Consider the following 20951-nt stretch of genomic DNA (forward strand, 5'->3'; position numbering starts at 1 on the left):
ATATTTCGGCACTGGAGTCTCTTTTATCGGTGGTACTGCCGGATGCCTATCATACTTGTTAGCAAGGCAGGTTTCACAGTTAGAAGTGAAATTTTTTATCTTATTAGCCATTTTGGGAAAATAATACTTTTCCAAGATTTGTTCCCTATTTTCTTTTGAGTTTCTATGGGCCCTCCTATGTTCTGTCTCTATTATACCGCAAATCCTATCCTCGTTGGCCACATCCTCGACCACCCTCTGAGTTATCCTAATTTTGTATAAAAGGAAATGTTCTATATATACTTCTTGTAGGAGTTGCAAGTAACTTTCTGGAATCTTTATTCCATTTATGAATGCTGGGTTTAGGCGTTCCTTCAAGGCTTCGGTTAAGCTGGCCTTTTCAATTATATCTAGTCTCACATAATGACGAGTGAATCCTGGATGTGGGTTTTCAACACAAGTCATTGCATTCCCCTCCGTAAAAATTATTTCGTTTCGGAAAACGTTCAAAGGGGCTTCAACGTGTCGAATAAGGTCCGAAGAATCCTGTTCAGCACTGTGAGCTGTTCCTTCGTCACTTCTAGCTTCTGTTGGTGCATCGTTGGGTTCCGACGGTGCTGTCAAATGGTTTGCCTGGCATGGAATTCTGGAGAGAGCATCCGCCACGACATTCGATTTACCAGGAGTGTAAATCAATTCGTGGTTATACTCTTCTATTCTAGCCTTCCACCTCTTCAACTTGGCGTTATAGTTTCGACTTCCTAACGCAAAAGTGAGAGGCTGGTGGTCAGTGAAAATTCTAACTTTTTTCGCCCCATAGAGGTAGGATCTCAAGTTGTCTAGAGCCCAAACTATAGCCAACATTTTCTTCTCGTTTGTGGCATAGTTTTCCTCTGTTCTGCTTAAAGATCTTGAGATGTAGGCGATGGGTCGATCTTTCCCTGTTTCTCCTTGGGATAGCACCCCACCAATGGCATAGTTTGAGGCGTCGGTGGTAAGGTTGAACGGTTTTTCGAAATCTGGAAATGCGAGAATATCTGAGGAAACGAGTAGTTTTTTTAGAGTATCGAAGGCCTGAAGGGCATCGGAATTCATTTTGATACGCACTCTTCTAGATTGGTTTGCCTTGACCTGCGAATTCTCACCGCGTGTGAGATTGGTCAAGGGTTTAGCAACCTTAGCGTAATCTCGAATGAACTTTCGGTAATACGACGTCATTCCCAAAAATCTTTTTAGTTCCTTAAGCGTTTCTGGGGGTGAGAGGTTCTCTATAGCTTGGACCTTTGAAGGATCTGCCTTCATCCCGTCGGATGTTATTACATATCCCAGAAATTCTACTTCCGTTCTCATAAACTTAGTTTTTTCCAAATTCACTCTCAAATAAGCATCCGCAAGCCGTTTAAACACTATCTCTAAATTTACTAAATGTTCGTCGGTACTTTTTCCAAAGACAATAATGTCGTCGATATACACGTAGCATATCCTCCCTATATACTCTTTAAGAACGTCATCAATCATTCGCTGGAATATAGCCGGAGCGTTTTTTAACCCAAAAGGTAATCTCAGAAATTCGTACTTTCCATTCATTGTTGAAAACGCTGTTTTGGGTATATCTGTTTCTTTCATTGTGATTTGGTGAAAGCCTGAGGTCAGATCTATAGTTGTGAAATATTTTGCGTTCCCTAAACTGGCCAGCGTTGCATTAATATCTGGGATAGGATAGGCGTCTGGCACGGTGACTGCATTCAGACGTTTGAAGTCCACTACCATTCTATACTGCTTTTCACCAGAGGGTTTGGGTTTTTTCGGAACTACCCAAATAGGAGAATTGTACGGGCTTTTGGATGGTCGTATAATTCCTTCTTCAAGCAACTCAGTAATTTGTTTTTCTACCTCTTCCCTCATGTTTCCAGGATATGGGTAACTTTTCGTGTATATGGGCTCATTCGTGGTAGTCTTTATCTCAGCTCGAACTGTGGTTTTAATATTTGATTTGATGTTAAGTGGACCGAACAAATGAGAATACTTTTCTATCATGGCTTTTAGGCTTGGGAGAATTGCGTCGGGTATATCGTCAGTTTCGAAAAAATTTAGGCTTCCTACGACTTTGTTTTTGAGCGGAATTCTTATATTGGGATCTATTGTAAGGACATGTTTTTTCCTGTCTATGACGGCACCCAGTTCTTTGAGGGTGTCATCGCCTATTATCCCATCAAACGAGCTTAAGCCAGGAAGTGCGTAAAAGGTCACCATAGCTTCGTTACCAGCATTTTGGAAAAATCTCCCACTGATTTTTTTGTTTATTACTACAGGTCCTGCTACGGTGGTTACTGAGAAAGGTGGATTGACTGGGACTGTATTAGTTGCCAATTCAGGTCTTATAAAATTTTTATTTGCCCCTGTGTCAACTAAGAACTTTAGGGCTACTTTGTTTGGTGTCAAAAAAGTGAGATAGGGTATACTGGATTGCGCGGTAGTCCTCATATGAAATAGGATGGTGGACCGTCCGCCATAAAATTTACCTGCTGGAAGTTGTCTTCTGTCGATTCAGCATACGTCGAAGATCCGCTTTCTATATCTGCGCTGTTGGCTTCCATGTTGTAGAGCCTCTGCTGTTTGGGCATCTTTTCAATCGATGATGCAGGTCCCCTTTTGAAGGCGTTGTTATTCGTCGGTCGGTTCATGTAGTTCACCTGTCTGGTTTGAACACTGTCGTCGACATCCATCCTTTCCGCAGGTTTTGGGGCTGCGGGTCTAGCAGGAGGTGCGGTGTTCGTCCCTTGATTGCCTTGGAATCTGTTGTAGGATGACCGGCCATTCCCTTGAGTATTGTTCCGATTCGTCCAGTTGTATGTAGACCGTGATCGAGGAGGTAACGGTGGTCTCTGAGTAACTTGCGACAGGGTATTGGTGGGGACAACTACTCTATTTGGAGTGTTTGCATGGACTATTGTGTTCCTTAACGTTCGGTTCTGGATGTCAAGGCAGGCCGTGTACGCTTCTGGCAGTGTTTTTGGCTTCTGCACTATAAGCATACGTGACAATTCTGGACTGAGGCCCCGTATGAAAACATCGAGTGCCCTGTTACGGTACGTTTCCACAAGGACCGACACGGTTTCCTGGCTATAGTCATCGCACTTGATTTTGTTCACTATTAGAAACAACTGATGATTGACCGTTGCGTAGAAATCATCTAGTTTTGAACCTCTCTGAGCTAGCTGATTCAGTTGGTGCTCTAAAGTCCTAATATCCCGTTTGTCTGCGTAATGCAGCGATAATACCCTTTTTATTTCTACCCAATCGCTATCGAAAACATTATACGCTACCAGTGCTGCATCGGCAAAGCCACGGATTTTCTGCCTAATATGTTGCAGGATAGCACGATACAGGGGCCTTTCCTTGACGATATCGTAGTCCGACAGAATTCCTTCAACGCTGTGAACCCAAGAGATGTGTTGAGAAGGGCTGCCTTCAAAAACTTGCAGCTCCTTCACGCAGTCGGGGAGTCTGCCAATATCCTTTAGGTCTTGCTCCGACAGTGGTGTTCGCACCGCTGCCAATACCCCCTGTGGCTGCGTTATTCCGCCACCCTGTTCTACTCTTCCCAATCGCTCATCGATTCTGGCAAGATTTTGTTCTAAACTCGCGTTATTGCATTCAATTTTCCCTAGCCTAGAGTTCAGAGCAACACCGTTGCTTTCTATACCCACAAGGCGTGTCTCAAGCCGCCTAATCTGCTCGAGGAGAGCATTGATGCCCCCATTAAGTTCATTAACTTTCGTGGCTAAAGCGTCCATTTCAGATTAAAAAAAAAATTTAGTTTGAGATTAAAAAATATATTTTTAAATTTTAATTTGGCACACGGTGGCTTTTTAAAAATTGTTTTTTATTTTTTTTTGTGTTACTTACTGGCGTTCGCGATCACCTGACGGGATAGTCCTTATAGCACGGACGATTTGTTTGTTTTTTGTCTTAGTTTTAAGGTTGTCCTTACACTTTGACAGTTTCCTGCAAAGAAAAAAAGGACCTTAGTTACATTTGTGAAACTTTTACCGTGTTCTTATGGCAACGGCGACATGTACCAAGTTGGCGTTTCACAGTACATTAGTCTTTAAATAATTATGGTTTTGGTCAGGGGAGGCTGTGTCACTCCTTTTTAGTCGTCGACAATCAGATTGAAGGCAACCTACTAAGGCACAGTTGCTCCACAACGCCCTGGACATATTGCGAAACTTTAGCGTGTTCTTATGGGTACGCTGAAAGTATCGCAAGTAACGAGTGACCGTTTCCAGTGTGTGCTGATGTGTACCCTGGAAACTCCACAAAAGGATAAGCCGGCCCAAGTGTGTTCTTATGTGTACGCTCGGGTTAACTTTTAAAGCCGGCCCAAGTGTGTTCTTATGTGTACGCTCGAGTTAACTTTTTCAAAAGGAAATTTTTGCCGTATCCTGAAGGGAGCGGCAAGTTGCATATTGCAAAAAAAAATTTTGTGTACATTACACGGTCACAGGAGTCGTTAACCATTTTTCGGCCTTTGGTATGGTGAGGTCCGTCCTAGAAGTATAGGTATACGGACTCACCCAGCCAGTGTGATTATACGTGCACTTGGAATAGCAATAGTGGGGCCGTAGGATAATTCACTTATAAAATGTTTCAATTTTCGTGTTGAATTTTATTCGCGCGCCAGAGGATCTTAGGGGTCGCAGGCTCGCTTCTTTTAATATTATTCCTGTATAGCCCTCTGAGGGCTTTTAGGATTGGACGTAGTAATTTATTGCGTGTAGCATCACTTTTCACTCAACTTTTTGTTATTCACTTGTTTTTTTTTTTTTTTTTTATTATTCGTTTTACCTCTATTGGGGAGAGGAGCTTTTATACCCTGGAGGGTCCCGAAGGGAATCGCAGAGTTAAGCTATCGTTATAACCGGAGGGTCCCCTCGAAGGTGAATCTCGGTTTTGGTGTTTTCGTTATTGGCTGTACGAGCCTTAAATTATCTAAGCTGCGGTCTTGCCTCTCTATATATTTTTTTATTCCTTTATCGGTAAAATTTCTATTATTATTTTTTTCTTAGCACTCCACTATCACTATCACTTTGTCACTAATCACTATGGACCTCACATTTAAGGAGGTCCTTTTTGAAGGACCCACTTGCCAGTGGGTCCCTGCTCGGGCGCCAGTTAAGGAGCCCAAGCACTAGGGCTCCAAAAAGTTAAAGTTGAGGGCCGCCCCACGGCCCCATTGCAACCTGAAAAGATCCAAATAAAAATAGGTTTTTCCGCTTAACAATATTCACCATTTATTTCCGTTCAATGTCAAAAACAGACTGACTCTATCATTAACTTAAACTAAGCTCTAAGCCTCTACCTTAGTCTAAGTGATTTCATAATTGCTGACACTGCACTTCTTACGACTGGCCAAAATAATATTTTATCGCTTGCGTGGCGAATCACACGACTTGCATTTTGTCCGCATATCATATCGCTTACGCTTACAAATGTTTAAGATATATATAAATCAGACGAAAGGTATTTTTATAAGTTATTTTTCGATTCTGCACTTTTCCGTTTTTTAGATGTGGCAGCACAGATTTGTAATGTCATAAAATATATATACGTATACACATATAAAAGTTGTTTAGAAATTTGCAAACTTTAACAACAAATAACTTTTAAATTATAAGTTTGCGCACTTTAAGATATATATATTTGTGATCGGGAGAACTCCCTCTTTCATTTGATACCAAGTTAAAGCCCGAACTCGGGGGGTGCTAACTAAATCTATGCCAAAACACAACCCCATGAAAATTTCAACCGAATTTTTGCTTATATCTTTTGACAGAAATAAAAATTCAAATGTTCGCTTTCGGATTGTAAAAACGGAGGTCGAGACGCATCTTTTGATACCACCTTTGATAATTTTCGATAAAAATTAGGTGGTACACCGTCTTGTAGAACGTTACCAGATTTTATTCTTTACTAAATATAGCTCTTGAAAACTGTTTATAGTTTTAATACTCTGCAATTAACTAAAGCGCCAAATACACGACACGAACATTTCCGCGAAAATTCCGCAATCTTGTTCGCAGCTTTGTCCATACACCATACGAACTTTTGGCCGAACATTAGTTCTCTATCAGACAGCGATGAGGGGGTAAGGGGGTCAGAATATACCCGCGGTAGGTATGCCTGTCGTAAGACGCGACTAAAATACCAGATTCAAGGGGTGTGTAGCGCAACCCTTCTGGTTGCCAGCGCAATATATAGCTTCTCCAAATCCAATTGTCAACCTCACCTATCCGCGGCGAATCCTGTTTCACTAACAGACGAGGCTCTGGCGACCCCAAGCTCCTCATGGATCTTGGGGTGGGGAGGGAGGGGATGGCCTGAAGGTTTAATGTGGCCACATAAATCGCGCCCGAGATGGTCGGGCTAGCACCTTAATGGTGCTGTGGTACCGGAGCGTACCGGATCTGCATCCGGCAAAGGACCATCACATCGATAACACTCCCCAAAGCCTTCGGGGAGCAACCTTATCGCTACAACAACAACAACAACAATACGGACAACAATTGTGCTGCGATTAAAGTCGCATAATCATTATTCTTTTTAATTCTATTACAATAATCTTTGCTTTTTACTTGCCACAATTATGGCAAAGATTTATATATTTCAATAAATTCACTCAGAAATTTTTTATTGTCCAATTTACTTTTCCGCGCACGTCTGTTCCGTTCAGAAATTACTACGATTATGTGCTATTTCGCCATACACGCACGAACAGTTCGCGCAAATGTTCGCCAAAAATTAAAATATTTTGATTTTTGGCGAACATTTGCGCGAACTGGCAAACACCACCATACACGACAGAAATGGTCGCAGAAACATGACATTACGGGAATGTTCGCGGAAATGTTCGTGTCGTGTATTTGGCGCTTAACAATCAACCATCCTATTTATAAACCGATAACAATTAATTGAAATTCATAGCCAATCTCATGCAGCCCTGTAGCAGCACATATACAAAATGGCCGTCCTCGTCAAATATGTAAAATTTCTGTACTGTGGAAAACGAAAAATATTCGTTAGTATGCTGTGTAATTTTACTATTATTCTAATTACAAAAAATCCTAACAAATAATTAGCTGAAAAGTTGTTTTAACGATTTCAATATTGAAAGTGGTCGCAAAGCAATAATTAAGATGAAAAAATGATCATTGCATCGGCACAAAATATTGTCTGAAAAGTTTTCAATTACATTGGTGTGAAGTTAAGTACCAAATGTGTAAAAGTCCTAGGGTGCATTAAAATAAAAAAAAAATGAAGTGAAAGCAGGCAAAAAACGTGCTTATAAAATTATATGAGAAATTCGAAAAAAAATTGCAATATTTTTGTAGTACGGTAAAACTACCAAAGCAAAAATGTTAATACCCACTTGTAAATACAGAAACATCACCAGCAAAAGCTGATTGGAAGAGTAGTAAAGCAAAGAAAAATTAGTATAAAAAAGACTTAAGTTAAAATTGGTATTTCATCGACATTAACTTTGGAACTTAAACCTACGTAAACCCCAATTTATATCCGAATTGATATAAATATTCCTGTGTAAAAAAACCATGGAGTTTGAAGAACTTGAAGGCATAGCTAAAACGGACTTTGTTCCCCTTATGCCCTTGATAAAACAAGAGCAAATGGATACGGCGATACCTGATGTCGGAGCTCCGGAACAGCTTGCCGCTATCGGTGCTGCTACAGCGACGACATCCTCATTTTCATCCTCGTCATTCGGCAACCCCTGCGATAGTGCCGAAAAGAGAGTAAGTAAATTCACTAGCGTTAATGTATGTATATGGGTGCTTAAAGCTGATCATAGTATAAAATGGTAATTCTTAACGACAGCATGACACTGCTAATACGCGTTCAAAAATATCGAGAGAGGTATCAAACGACGCATCTTGACATCAGTATTAATAATCCGAAGGCGGAAAATAAAAATTTTAACTCGGTCAAAAGATATTAACGAAACCCCGAAAAAGACCCGCGGGTACCTCCGAAACCACAGTATTTTTGCGCAGAACACCTTTCTGCGTTGGCTTATAAAAAATTGCTTATAAAAAATTACCCTGGGTGGGTCCAACACCGGTTTGGAGATCAAAACTATATCCGCGCAAAACACTTATGTTCACAATTTTTTTGGTGGGTTGTGTTGGTTGTAGCAATGCTTTTCGCCCCACCTAATAGCTGCGACCGATCACAAACTGTCATCAATATCCTCTAATAGCAGTCCAAGGAAACTTGCTGTTTCAACAGGTTTGGACCATAATGAAGGGGTGTTAGAGGCGTTGGTTCCACATTACAGTTAAAGAGATGATTGGTGTCATGTGGGGACACATTGCAAGCGGGGCATACATTTGAATGTCGGGGTTGATTCTGGATATGTAAGAATTTAACCTGTTACAGTATCCAGAACGAAGTGGAGCCAGAGTGACTCGCGTTTCCCTGGGGAGTATGCGTTCCTCTTCCGCAAGTTTTGGGTACTGTTCTTTGAGCACTGGATTCACCGGGAAATTACTGGCATAAAGGTCTAACGCCTGTTTGTGGAGTTCACCAAAGACCTGCTTGTGTTTTTTGCTTCATACGGCTGTTCTCAGGTGCCGTATTTCCTCAAAATGCTTACGGAGATGACTCCTTAAACCCCTAGGCGGTGTTGGCTCATAAATCAGATGTCTGTTGGGATGCTCAGGTTTCTGGGTATTCAACAAGAACTGTTTGGTTAGCATCTCATTTCTCTCCCTGATGGGGAGTATTCTCGCCTCAGTATGTAGATGGTGTTCTGGGGACATAAGAAGACAGCCCGTGGCGGTTCTGAGAGCAGTATTTTGAAAGCCCTGTAGCGTATTCCAGTGGGTAATTTTTGGGCTTGGCGAACATATAGGGGACGCGTAGCATGCAACGGGTGGCCAATTGCTTTGTATGTGGTAATGAGCGTTTCTTTGTCTTTTTCCCAAGTACTGCCAGCAACAGATTTGAGGATTTTATTACGGCTGTGGATTTTCGGTGCAATTGGGGCTGCGTGCTCACCAAAATGTAGATCCTGATCAAACGTCACACCCAAGATTTTGGGGTGGATGACAGTCGGTAGTGTAGGGCCATAGACGTGGATGTTCAAAATGGTCGATATTTGGGACGTCCATGTTGTAAATAAGGTCGCGGTGGATTTAATCGGTGATAATGCCAGGTTTCGCGAGGCGAAAAAACTCTAGAGATCAGGGAGGTAGCCGTTTATTCTGTTGCAAAGCTCATCGATCTTTGGGCCTAGGCCTGTAGCCAATCTTGTGCATTCATCAGCGTAATAGCGAAAGTAGCTTAGATATGTAGAAATTAAACAAAAGTGGGGATAGGACACTACCTTGTGGCACCCCCTGTTTAATTCTTCTTGGTTTTGATGTTTCATTTCTAAATTTCACCGATGCCTGCCGACCACCCAGATAATTTGCGGTCCTCCTTTTATGACATGGGGGAAGGGTAGACCCTTCCAGGTTGTTGTTGTTGTTGTTGTAGCGATTAGGTTACTCCCCGAAGGCTTTGGGGAGTGTTATCGATGTGATGGTCGTTTGTCGGATACAGATCCGATACGCTCCGGTAACACAGCACCATTAAGGTGCTGGCCCGACCATCTCGGGAACGATTTATATGGCCACATTGAACTTTCAGGCCATCCCTCCCTCCACACCCCCAAGTTCCATGAAGAGCTTGGGGTCGCCAGAGCCTCGTCTGTTAGTGAAACGGGATTCGCCGCTCGAAGGTGAGGTTGACAATTGGGTTGGAGAAGCTATATATTGCGCTACATAACCCCTTGAATCCCACCCTTCCAGGTCGTGCAGTAGCGTGCCATGGTTGACCGTAGGTCTAGGGCAACGAGTACTGTTCTATGGTGGGGGTTTTGATTTAAACCGCAATTTATCTGAGTGCTGATGGCATTTAGCGCGGTGGTGGTGCTATGGAGTTTTCTGAAGCCATGCTGATGGCAGGCTAGCTGCAAATTTGCTTTGAAGTGGTGGAGCAGAGTGGCTTCAAGCGTCTTGGCTACTGGCGATAGGAGAAATATCGGGCGAAATGACTGTTGTTGTTGTTGTTGTTGTTGTAGCAATGCTCGCCCCACCTAATAGCCGCGACCGATCACAAATTGTCATCAATATCCTCTAACGGGAGTCCAAGGAAACTTGCTGTTTCAACAGGGGTGGACCATAAGGAAAGGGGTGTTAGAGGCGTTGGTTCCACATTACAATTAAAGAGATGGTTGGTGTGATGTGGGGACACATTGCAAGCGGGGCATACATTATGTATGTCGGGGTTGATTCTGGATAGGTAAGAGTTTAACCTGTTACAGTATCAAGAACGAGGTTGAGCCAGAGTGACACGCGTTTCCCTGGGGAGTATGCGTTCCTCTTCCGCGAGTTTTGGATACTTTTCTTTGAGTACTGGATTCACCGGGCAATTCCCGGCATAAAGGTCCGACGCCTGTTTGTGGAGTTCACCAAGGACCTGCTTGTGTTTTTTCGCTTCATACGGCTGCGTTCTCAGGTGCCGTATTTCCTCAAAATGCTTACGGAGATGACTCCTTAAGCCCTTAGGCGGTGCTGGCTCATCAATCAGTTGACTGTTGGGATGCCCAGGTTTCTGTGTTGGTCAGCATCTCGTTTCTCTCCCTGATGGGGAGTATTCTCGCCTCATTATGCAGATGGTGAGCAGTATTTTGGCAGGCCTGTAGCTTCTTCCAGTGGGTAATTTTTAGGCTTGGCGAGCATATGGGTGACGCGTAGCACGTTATCGGCTAGCTAATTGCTTTGTATGTAGTTATGAGCGTTTCTTTATCTTTTCCCCAGGTACTGCCAGCGAGGGATTTGAGGATTTTGTTACGGCTCTAAATTCTCGGAACAATTGCGGCTGCGTGCTCACCGAAATGTAGATCCTGATCAAACGTCACACCCAAGATTTTGGGGTGTAGGACAGTCGGTAGCGTAGAGCCATCGACGTGGATGTTCAAAATGGTCGACATTTGGCACGTCCATGTTGTAAATAAGGTCGCGAAAGATTTGGTCGGTGATGCCAGGTTTCGCGAGGCGAAAAAACTGGAGAGATCAGGGAGATAGCCGTTTATTTTATTGCATAGCTCATCGATCTTTGGGCCTGGGCCTGTGGCCATTATTGTGCAGTCATCGGCGTAGGAAACGATTGTGACTCCTTCCGGTGGTGAAGGTAGCTTAGATATGTAGAAATTAAACAAAAGCGGGGATAGGACACCACCCTGTGGCACCCCTTGTTTAATTCTCCTTTGTTTTGATGGTTCGTTTCTCAATTGCACCGATGCCTGCCGACCACCCAGATAATTTGCGGTCCACCTTTTAAGACATGGGGGATGGGTGGACCCTTCCAGGTCCTGCAGTAACGAGCCATGGTTGACCGTATCAAAAGCTTTTGATAGGTCTAACGCTACGAGTACTGTTCTATGGTGGGGATATTGATTCAAACTGCAATTTATCTGGGTGCTAATGACATTTAGCGCGGAGGTAGTGCTATGGAGTTTTCTGAAGCCATGCTGATGAGGGGCTAGCTGCAAATGTGCTTGGAAATGAGGGAGCAAAATGGCTTCAAGCGTCTTTGCCACTGGCGATAGGAGAGATATCGGACGATATGACTCACCTACGTTAGCTGGTTTCCCAGGCTTTAGTAGCGGGACCACCTTGGCCATTTTCCATTTCTCGGGTATGACAAAGGTGGAAAGAGACAGGTTGAAGACATGCGCTAAGTATTTGAAACCCTCTTTCCCTAGGTTTTTAAGCATCGGCATGGCTATGCCGTCTGGGCCCACTGCTTTGGATGGTTTAGCGCGACCAATGGCGTCCTCAACCTCTCTAGCGGTGATGGTAATTGGTGACGCGCTGAGTTTGTGTTTATGTGCGTGTCTATTGGCTCTCCGTCTATCTTTGTCGACCGTAGGATGCATTATATATTGTCGGCAGAAAGCGCTCGCGCATTTTTTCGCATCCGACAGCACCTTATAGCCAAAGGCGATGGAAACTTTGTCTTTGTGCTTAGTCGGATTCGATAGGGACTTTACGGTGGACCAAAGTTTACCTACACCGGTAGAGAGGTTACAACCTCTTAGGTGCTCTTCCCATTTCGCCCGCTTGAGTTCGTCCACAAGCAATCTGATGCGTTGGTTTATATCCCTTATTTGGGGGTCGCCTGGATCAAGCTGTCTTATAAGGTCGCGTTCCCTCGCTAAGCTCGCGGCCTCCGCCGGGAAGTGGGGCCGGATTTCGGGAATTCTCCCGGCGGGAATGAAATGTGCCAAGGCGGATTCAATGACCTTACGGAAGGCACGCTCCCCTTGGCGGGCATCAGTCGGGATAGGGAGGGCAGCAAAGCTGCTGTCTGTTGCAGATTTATATTCTTCCCACTTTCCTTTTTTGAAGTTTATGAAAGTGCGTTTTTCGGTGACGATGAAGTCGGCGGTACGCTCGAACGAAAAAAGTATGGGCAGGTGGTCGGATGCCAATGTTACCATCGGCTGCCAGTTGACGCAGTTTACGAGTTCTGCGCTTACGATTGAGACATCTGACATCTATGACAGCTTCCTACCATACGTGTGGGGGCGTCTCCGTTTATTGTGCAGAACGTCGTTTCGTCTATTTGATCCGCCAACATCTCACCCCTACTGTCCGCCCGCAGGTTTGAATGCCATAGGTCGTGATGGGCATTGAAATCGCCTAAGATAATGCGATTGTTGCCAGTGAGTAAGGCCTCGATATTAGGGCGGTATCCACTGGGGCAATAGGTGACAGGAGGGATGTAGAGCTCTGTGAAGTTGGCACCTACTTGGTCGAATAATTAAAAAACCCATATCTCATTCGTTTGTCCACCGTTTGTGCATGTTTGTCCAGGAAAAATTTTCGTTTGTCCACCTTTTGTTAAAAAGTTATTTCAAAAAAAAAAAATCGCGTGTGAAGTTGGCACCTCCATTTGCGAGTATTTAAAAAAACTAAATGCCATTCGTTTGTCCATCGTTTGTCCACGTTTGTCCAGGAAAAATTTTCGTTTGTCCACCTTTTGTTAAAAAGTTATTTCAAAAAAAAATCCCGTGTGAAGTTGGCACCTCCATTTACGAGTAATTAAAAAAAACAAATGCCATTCGTTTGTCCACGTTTGCCCAGGAAAAATTTTCGTTTGTCCACCTTTTGTTAAAAAGTTATAACAAAAACATTTTTTTTTCGAAAAAACCCAAACAATTTTTCGTTTCGCTTTATTATGCTAAATCGTATGTCCGTCGTTTGCCCATCGTTTGTCCATGTTTGTCCAGGAAACATTTTCGTTTGTCCACCTTTTGTTAAAAAGTTATTTCAAAAAAACAAAAATCGTGTGTGAAGTTGGCACCTCCATTTACAAGTAATTAAAAAAACCAAATGCCATTCGTTTGTCCATCGTTTGTCCACGATTGTCCAGGAAAAATTTTCGTTTGTCCACCTTTTGTTAAAAAGTTATTTCAAAAAAACAAAAATCGTGTGTGAAGTTGGCACCTCCATTTACAAGTAATTAAAAAAACCAAATGCCATTCGTTTGTCCATCGTTTGTCCACGATTGTCCAGGAAACATTTTCGCTTGTCCACCTTTTGTTAAAAAGTTATTTCAAAAAAACAAAAATCGTGTGTGAAGTTGGCACCTCCATTTATGAGTAATTAAAAAAACCGTATGCCATTCGTTTGTCCATCGTTTGTCCAGGAAAAATTTTCGTTTGTCCACCTTTTGTTAAAAAGTTATAACAAAAACATTTTTTTTTCGAAAAAACCCAAAAAATTTGTGTTTCGCTTTATTGTTCTAAATCGTATGTCTGTCGTTTGCCCATCGTTTGTCCCTGTTTGTCCAGGAGAAATTGTCGTTTGTCCACCTTTTGTTAAAAAGTTATTTCAAAAAACAAAAATCATGTGTGAAGTTGGCACCTCCATCTACGAGTAATTAAAAAAAACAAATGCCATTCGTTTGTCCATCGTTTGTCCACGTTTGTCCAGGAAAAATTTTCGTTTGTCCACCTTTTGTTAAAAAGTTATAACAAAAACATTTTTTTTTTTTGAAAAAACCCAAAAAAATTTTTGTTTCGCTTTATTGTGCTAAATCGTATGTCCGTCGTTTGCCCATCGTTTGTCCAGGAGAAATATTCGTTTGTCCACCTTTTGTTAAAAAGTTATTTCAAAAAACAAAAATCATGTGTGAAGTTGGCACCTCCATTTACGAGCAGTTAAAAAAAAACCAAATGCCATTCGTTTGTCCATCGTTTGTCCAGGAAAAATTTTCGTTTGCCCACCTTCTGTTAAAAAGTTATAACAAAAACATTTTCTTTTTGAAAAAACCCAAACAAATTTTTGTTTCGCTTTATTGTGCTAAATCGTATGTCCGTCGTTTGCCCATCGTTTGTCCATGTTTTTCCACCTTTTGTTAAAAAGTTATTTCAAAAAAACAAAAATCGTGTGTGAAGTTGGCACCTCCATTTACGAGTAATTAAAAAAACCAAATGCCATACGTTTGTCCATCGTTTGTCCACGTTTGTCCAGGAAAAATTTTCGTTTGTCCACCTTTTGTTAAAAAGTTATAACAAAAATATGCCCATAACAAAAATATTCTTTACAGCGTAGGTAAATGCAAAACTCTAATTCTACGAATCTTCAAATGACTTGCGCGCAGGATTTCTGATCTATTGAGAGCTCACCAGATACAATCCGTCACGACGTACGCCATTTTCGACATCACAACGTAACATTTCAGCCATAAGTCATTTTGGCAAAGAATATTTCCATTGATCTCTAGTGAAAGTTGTATTGTGGTGCTACCTCCATTAAACAAAATTTTACAGTTCAACGAAAATACAATTTTTTTAAACTACACGGAAAGTTTTAAATTGTACATAAAATTTACGGTGTTAGCATGAGCCAATAACGTTTGCACGATCACGTATCGAAAAGCAATGTCACTCAAACGATAAATATAAATCTGCCAAAAAAATCGTAAAAATTATAATAAGTTATAGATCTTATGAGTACAGGTAGCCACCATTTCACATATTTTCCTAATCCGATTAACCAATTCAGTGCTATTGCGATTTAAAAAATTTATTGGAATCATGGATCATACAACACGATACTGGCCTAGCTTTACATTGTATATCTTGTTTCTTTTTTTTTTTTTTGATGTTAGCACTTTTCTTCAAATTTATAGGGATCTTTACCATAAAACACGAAGGCTTTGTTGCATTTAGGAAATGTTTCGTTTTGATGTGGACCTCAAAATGTATGTTATATGGAATAATGTTTCATATTTCCAAACTTCATTTACATTGGTTTTACCACGTATTGACACATATTGTTATAGAAAAAAATCGCCATAAATTTAGCTGAAGTATTTATTAGTGAAAATTGTTAATAAATCAATTAAAACTCTGGAGAGTGGATGTGTATTTGAATATTATTTTCATAACGAAAGCACGAAAAAAATTTAATTTGTGTGCGTTTTCTCAAAAAATAAAATAAATTTTGAGTTACATACATCACATGGACAATAATTAACAACAAATTAGTTATAAATAATGATAATAATTTGTCTGTAAATGCAAAACATGAATGTAAAAAACTTTGAATTCTGAACAATTTTAAAAAATTAATGGCCTTTGTATAGAAACCCTTATGTGTAACAATTGCAGATGTCATGTATTTGAAAATTTTTAAATATCGCTGTCATATTTCGCTTTGAATATTCTAAGCTATTTTTTACTCTGAAAAAATTTAAATATAAAGGAATTATATTTATGACTTCATTTTAAAATAAAAATAATTTTTTTTATTTTTGATGACATACTTTTAATGAGTATGAGTTAGAGGTTTACGCTGATCACTTTTTTGGCGGCGGCGTAGGATCCACAGGGTATACCGGCGGCGAAGCTTGCGATTTTGAGTTGAAAGATGTTAATGGTTATGTGCTCAGACCAAACTGTTTTTTCCCGGCCTTATACTTTAAGAGTCGTTTTGTGTCTCAATTTCCACCACGCACGTGCTGGCAGTGGAAAATGGCGTACGTCGTGACGGACTGTATCTGGTGAGCTCTCAATAGATCAGAAATCCTGCGCGCAAGTCATTTGAAGATTCGTGGAATTATAGTTTTGCATTTACCTACGCTGCAAAGAATATTTTTGTTATAGGCATATGTTTGTTATAACTTTTTAACAAAAGGTGGACAAACGAAAATTTTTCCTGGACAAACGTGGACAAACGATGGACAAACGATTGGCATTTCGTTTTTTTAATTACTCGTAAATGGAGGTGCCAACTTCACACACGATTCTTGTTTGTTTGAATTAACTTTTTAACGGAAGGTGGACAAACGAAAATTTCTCCTGAACAAACATGGACAAACGATGGGCAAACGACGGACATACGATTTAGCACAATAAAGCGAAACAAAAATTTTTTTGGGTTTTTTCGAAAAAAAATGTTTTTGTTATAACTTTTTAACAAAAGGTGGACAAACGAAAATTTTTCCTGGACAAACATGGACAAACGATGGACAAACGATGGCATACGGTTTTTTTAATTACTCGTAAATGGAGGTGCCAACTTCACACACGATTTTTGTTTTTTTGAAATAACTTTTTAACAAAAGGTGGACAAGCGAAAATGTTTCCTGGACAATCGTGGACAAACTATGGACAAACGAATGGCATTTGGTTTTTTTAATTACTTGTAAATGGAGGTGCCAACTTCACACACGATTTTTGTTTTTTTGAAATAACTTTTTAACAAAAGGTGGACAAACGAAAATTTTTCCTGGACAATCGTGGACAAACGATGGACAAACGAATGGCATTTGGTTTTTTTAATTACTTGTATATGGAGGTGCCAACTTCACACACGATTTTTGTTTTTTTGAAATAACTTTTTAACAAAAGGTGGACAAACGAAAATGTTTCCTGGACAAACATGGACAAACGATGGGCAAACGACGGACATACGATTTAGCATAATAAAGCGAAACGAAAAATTGTTTGGGTTTTTTCGAAAAAAAAATGTTTTTGTTATAACTTTTTAACAAAAGGTGGACAAACGAAAAATTTTCCTGGGCAAACGTGGACAAACGATGGACAAACGAATGGCATTTGTTTTTTTTTAATTACTCGTAAATGGAGGTGCCAACTTCACACGGGATTTTTTTTTTGAAATAACTTTTTAACAAAAGGTGGACAAACGAAAATTTTTCCTGGAAAAACGTGGACAAACGATGGACAAACGAATGGCATACGGTTTTTTTAATTACTCGTAAATGGAGGTGCCAACTTCACACACGATTTTTGTTTTTTTGAAATAACTTTTTAACAAAAGGTGGACAAGCGAAAATGTTTCCTGGACAATCGTGGACAAACGATGGACAAACGAATGGCATACGGTTTTTTTAATTACTCGTAAATGGAGGTGCCAACTTCACACACGATTTTTGTTTTTTTGAAATAACTTTTTAACAAAAGGTGGACAAGCGAAAATGTTTCCTGGACAATCGTGGACAAACGATGGAAAAACGAATGGCATTTGGTTTTTTTAATTACTTGTAAATGGAGGTGCCAACTTCACACAAGATTTTTGTTTTTTTGAAATAACTTTTTAACAAAAGGTGGACAAACGAAAATGTTTCCTGGACAAACATGGACAAACGATGGGCAAACGACGGACATACGATTTAGCATAATAAAGCGAAACGAAAAATTGTTTGGGTTTTTTCGAAAAAAAAAATGTTTTTGTTATAACTTTTTAACAAAAGGTGGACAAACGAAAATTTTTCCTGGGCAAACGTGGACAAACGATGGACAAACGAATGTCATTTGGTTTTTTTTAATTTCTCATAAATGGAGGTGCCAACTTCACACACGATTTTTGTTTTTTTGAAATAACTTTTTAACAAAAGGTGGACAAACGAAAATTTCGCCTGGACAAACATGGACAAACGATTGGCAAACGATGGGCAAACGACGGGCATACGATTTAGCACAATAAAGCGAAACAAAAATTTTTTTGGGTTTTTTCGAAAAAAAAATGTTTTTGTTATAACTTTTTAACAAAAGGTGGACAAACGAAAATTTTTCCTGGACAAACGTGGACAAACGACGGACAAACGAATGGCATATGGTTTTTTTAATTACTCGTAAATAGAGGTGCCAACTTCACACACGATTTTTGTTTTTTTGAAATAACTTTTTAACAAAAGGTGGACAAACGAAAATTTCTCCTGGAAAAACATGGACAAACGATGGGCAAACGACGGACATACGATTTAGAACAATAAAGCGAAACAAAAATTTTTTGGGTTTTTTCGAAAAAAAAAATGTTTTTGAAATAACCTTTTAACAAAAGGTGGACAAACGAAAATTTTTCCTGGACAATCGTGGACAAACGATGGACAAACGAATGGCATTTGGTTTTTTTAATTACTTCTAAATGGAGGTGCCAACTTCACACATGATTTTTGTTTTTTTGAAATAACTTTTTAACAAAAGGTGGACAAACGAAAATTTCTCCTGGACAAACAGGGACAAACGATGGGCAAACGACGGACATACGATTTAGCACAATAAAACGAAACAAAAATTTTTTTGGGTTTTTTCAAAAAGAAAATGTTTTTGTTATAACTTTTTAACAGAAGGTGGACAAACGAAAAATTTTCCTGGACAAACGATGGACAAACGAATGGCATTTGGTTTTTTTTTAACTGCTCGTAAATGGAGGTGCCAACTTCACACATGATTTTTGTTTTTTGAAATAACTTTTTAACAAAAGGTGGACAAACGAAAATTTCTCCTGGACAAACAGGGACAAACGATGGGCAAACGACGGACATACGATTTAGCACAATAAAGCGAAACAAAAATTTTTTTGGGTTTTTTCAAAAAAAAAAAATGTTTTTGTTATAACTTTTTAACAAAAGGTGGACAAACGAAAATTTTTCCTGGACAAACGTGGACAAACGAATGACACTTGATCCTTTTATTTACTCGCATATAAAGGCGCCAATTTTTTTTTTTAATTTTTCTTTGAAATAATAAAAAAAATTAAAATACAAAAGTAGTATGTATGTATAATAATAAATCAAAAAGGGGGACAATAGTAGACTAAGGATGGAAAATTGCCTTATATAAGCCACATTTTTTATATTTTTTATTATTATTAGTTTACAGATTGTAAACAATAGGTTAATAAGCAAAACTTGTTCTTAGACAAACAAAAATCGTACGCATTTTCAATTTTTTCCATAATACTTCTAACGCCATACGTGCCAAATTAATAAATCCTGTGTAACATGTAGATCACAGCTGGCATATAATGTTCGGGTCCGTCCGAACTTAGCCTTCCTTACTTGTTTTAACACATGCAGAGTTAGTACAAAAAACCAGCACGACGCAATTTGAAGTTACCGGGAAAAATGATCTTCGAGAGTTAGAAGAGCGAGCCGAATTTTATAACACGTTATGTTAGCAAATGTTTGTCATATATTTCCACATAAAAAAATACTAAATGCCGCAAATAAATTTACACATAATTTCATGAGCAGCAATTGTTTAGATTTTTTTCGAAAAAAATGATTTTGTAATAATTTTTTAACAAAAGGTGGACAATAGGAAATCTTTCGTAGACAAATATATTGACAAACGATAGGCAAACGACGGACACAAAAAGCGAAAAAAACTTTTGGGGTTTTTCGAAAAAAAAATATTTTTGTTATAACTTCACACACGAGTTTTGTTTTTTTTGAAATAACTTTTTAACAAAAGGTGGACAAACGGGTGGAGGGTGGGGCCGTGTGTAGAAGTCCACTAAAGTGGGGAAAGCTTCTGACCGCCATTCACCTGGGAATGGCCAGAGCGATTCTTTTGCATGCGGTTCAAGCAGCTCACTACTGCCGGTCGCTTGCGGCCAAGTATCCTCTGGGTAGCCGCTAAGCACCCGTTTAGCGGTGAGCTAATGTGAGAAGGCGACAACCTGGCTAGGCCACTCTGACATAATCGGTTTAAGGGCTAGCTGGGGGAGATTTCATCGGCAGCGTCTGTACACCTCTAGGTGCGGCTGCAAGCGGGCGTCTGTCTTGGAGCAAGCGGCTCGCTATATAAACGTGCCAATTAATATTTTCACCCCCGCTGAGCGGGTTGTGCGCTGGGCTTGGGACCCGTCATGTAAAACCATACTCCAATGAAATATAACAACAAGCCTCGGATAAATACACTCTCTATTGATGACCATGGCAAACGTTTGAAGGACAATGAATTGAGGGCATGCACCTGGAACGTCCGCTCCCTGAATGGGATTGGTGCAGATGCCCGGCTGGTTGATGTCCTCGTCAAAGCAAAATCTGACATCACCGCCATCCAAGAAATGCGTTGGACGAAGCAAGGAAGAAAGAAGATCAAAAATTGTGACATATATTGGAGTGGCCATGCGAATAAGCGCAGTTTCGGCGTCGGATTCGTGGTGGGAGAGAGACTTTGTCGCCAAGTGCTGGCGTTCACGCCTGTGGACGAGCGTCTCGCCGCTATTCGAATAAAAGCAAAATTTTTTAATATATCATTCATCTGCGCCCATGCGCCGACAGAGGAGAAAGACGATGAGGTGAAAGACACTTTTTATGAACAATTAGAACGCACATACGAGCGCTGCCCCCGTCATGATATAAAAGTCGTGCTTGGCGACTTTAACGCCAGGGTGGGCAAAGAAGGTGTTTTTGGCCCTACAGTCGGAAAGTTCAGCCTACACAATGAAACTTCTCCTAACGGACTGAGGCTGATTGACTTTGCCGGTGCTCGAAACATGGTCATATCAAGCACGAGGTTCATGCATAAAAAGATACATCAAGCTACATGGCTGTCTCCTGATCGAAATACTCGCAATCAG

At 40.4% G+C, this 20951-nt stretch overlaps 1 protein-coding gene across 5 annotated transcripts in view; it reads left to right on the plus strand.

Annotated features, from left to right (window-relative positions):
• The first annotated feature begins 7017 nt into the window (after positions 1-7017).
• The window catches only part of bon (tripartite motif-containing protein bonus), a 162506-nt gene continuing 148572 nt past the window's right edge, over positions 7018-20951 (plus strand). For all 5 annotated transcript variants that reach the window (XM_067759731.1, XM_067759734.1, XM_067759733.1 and 2 more), the window contains exon 1: positions 7018-7793. In XM_067759731.1, coding sequence (XP_067615832.1) covers positions 7593-7793 — 201 coding nt within the window. In that variant the 5' untranslated portion in view covers positions 7018-7592. The remainder of the gene's footprint in view (positions 7794-20951) is intronic.

The sequence above is a fragment of the Eurosta solidaginis genome, chromosome 1, assembly GCF_040869045.1.
Source record: "Eurosta solidaginis isolate ZX-2024a chromosome 1, ASM4086904v1, whole genome shotgun sequence".
NCBI classification, from domain to species: domain Eukaryota; kingdom Metazoa; phylum Arthropoda; class Insecta; order Diptera; family Tephritidae; genus Eurosta; species Eurosta solidaginis.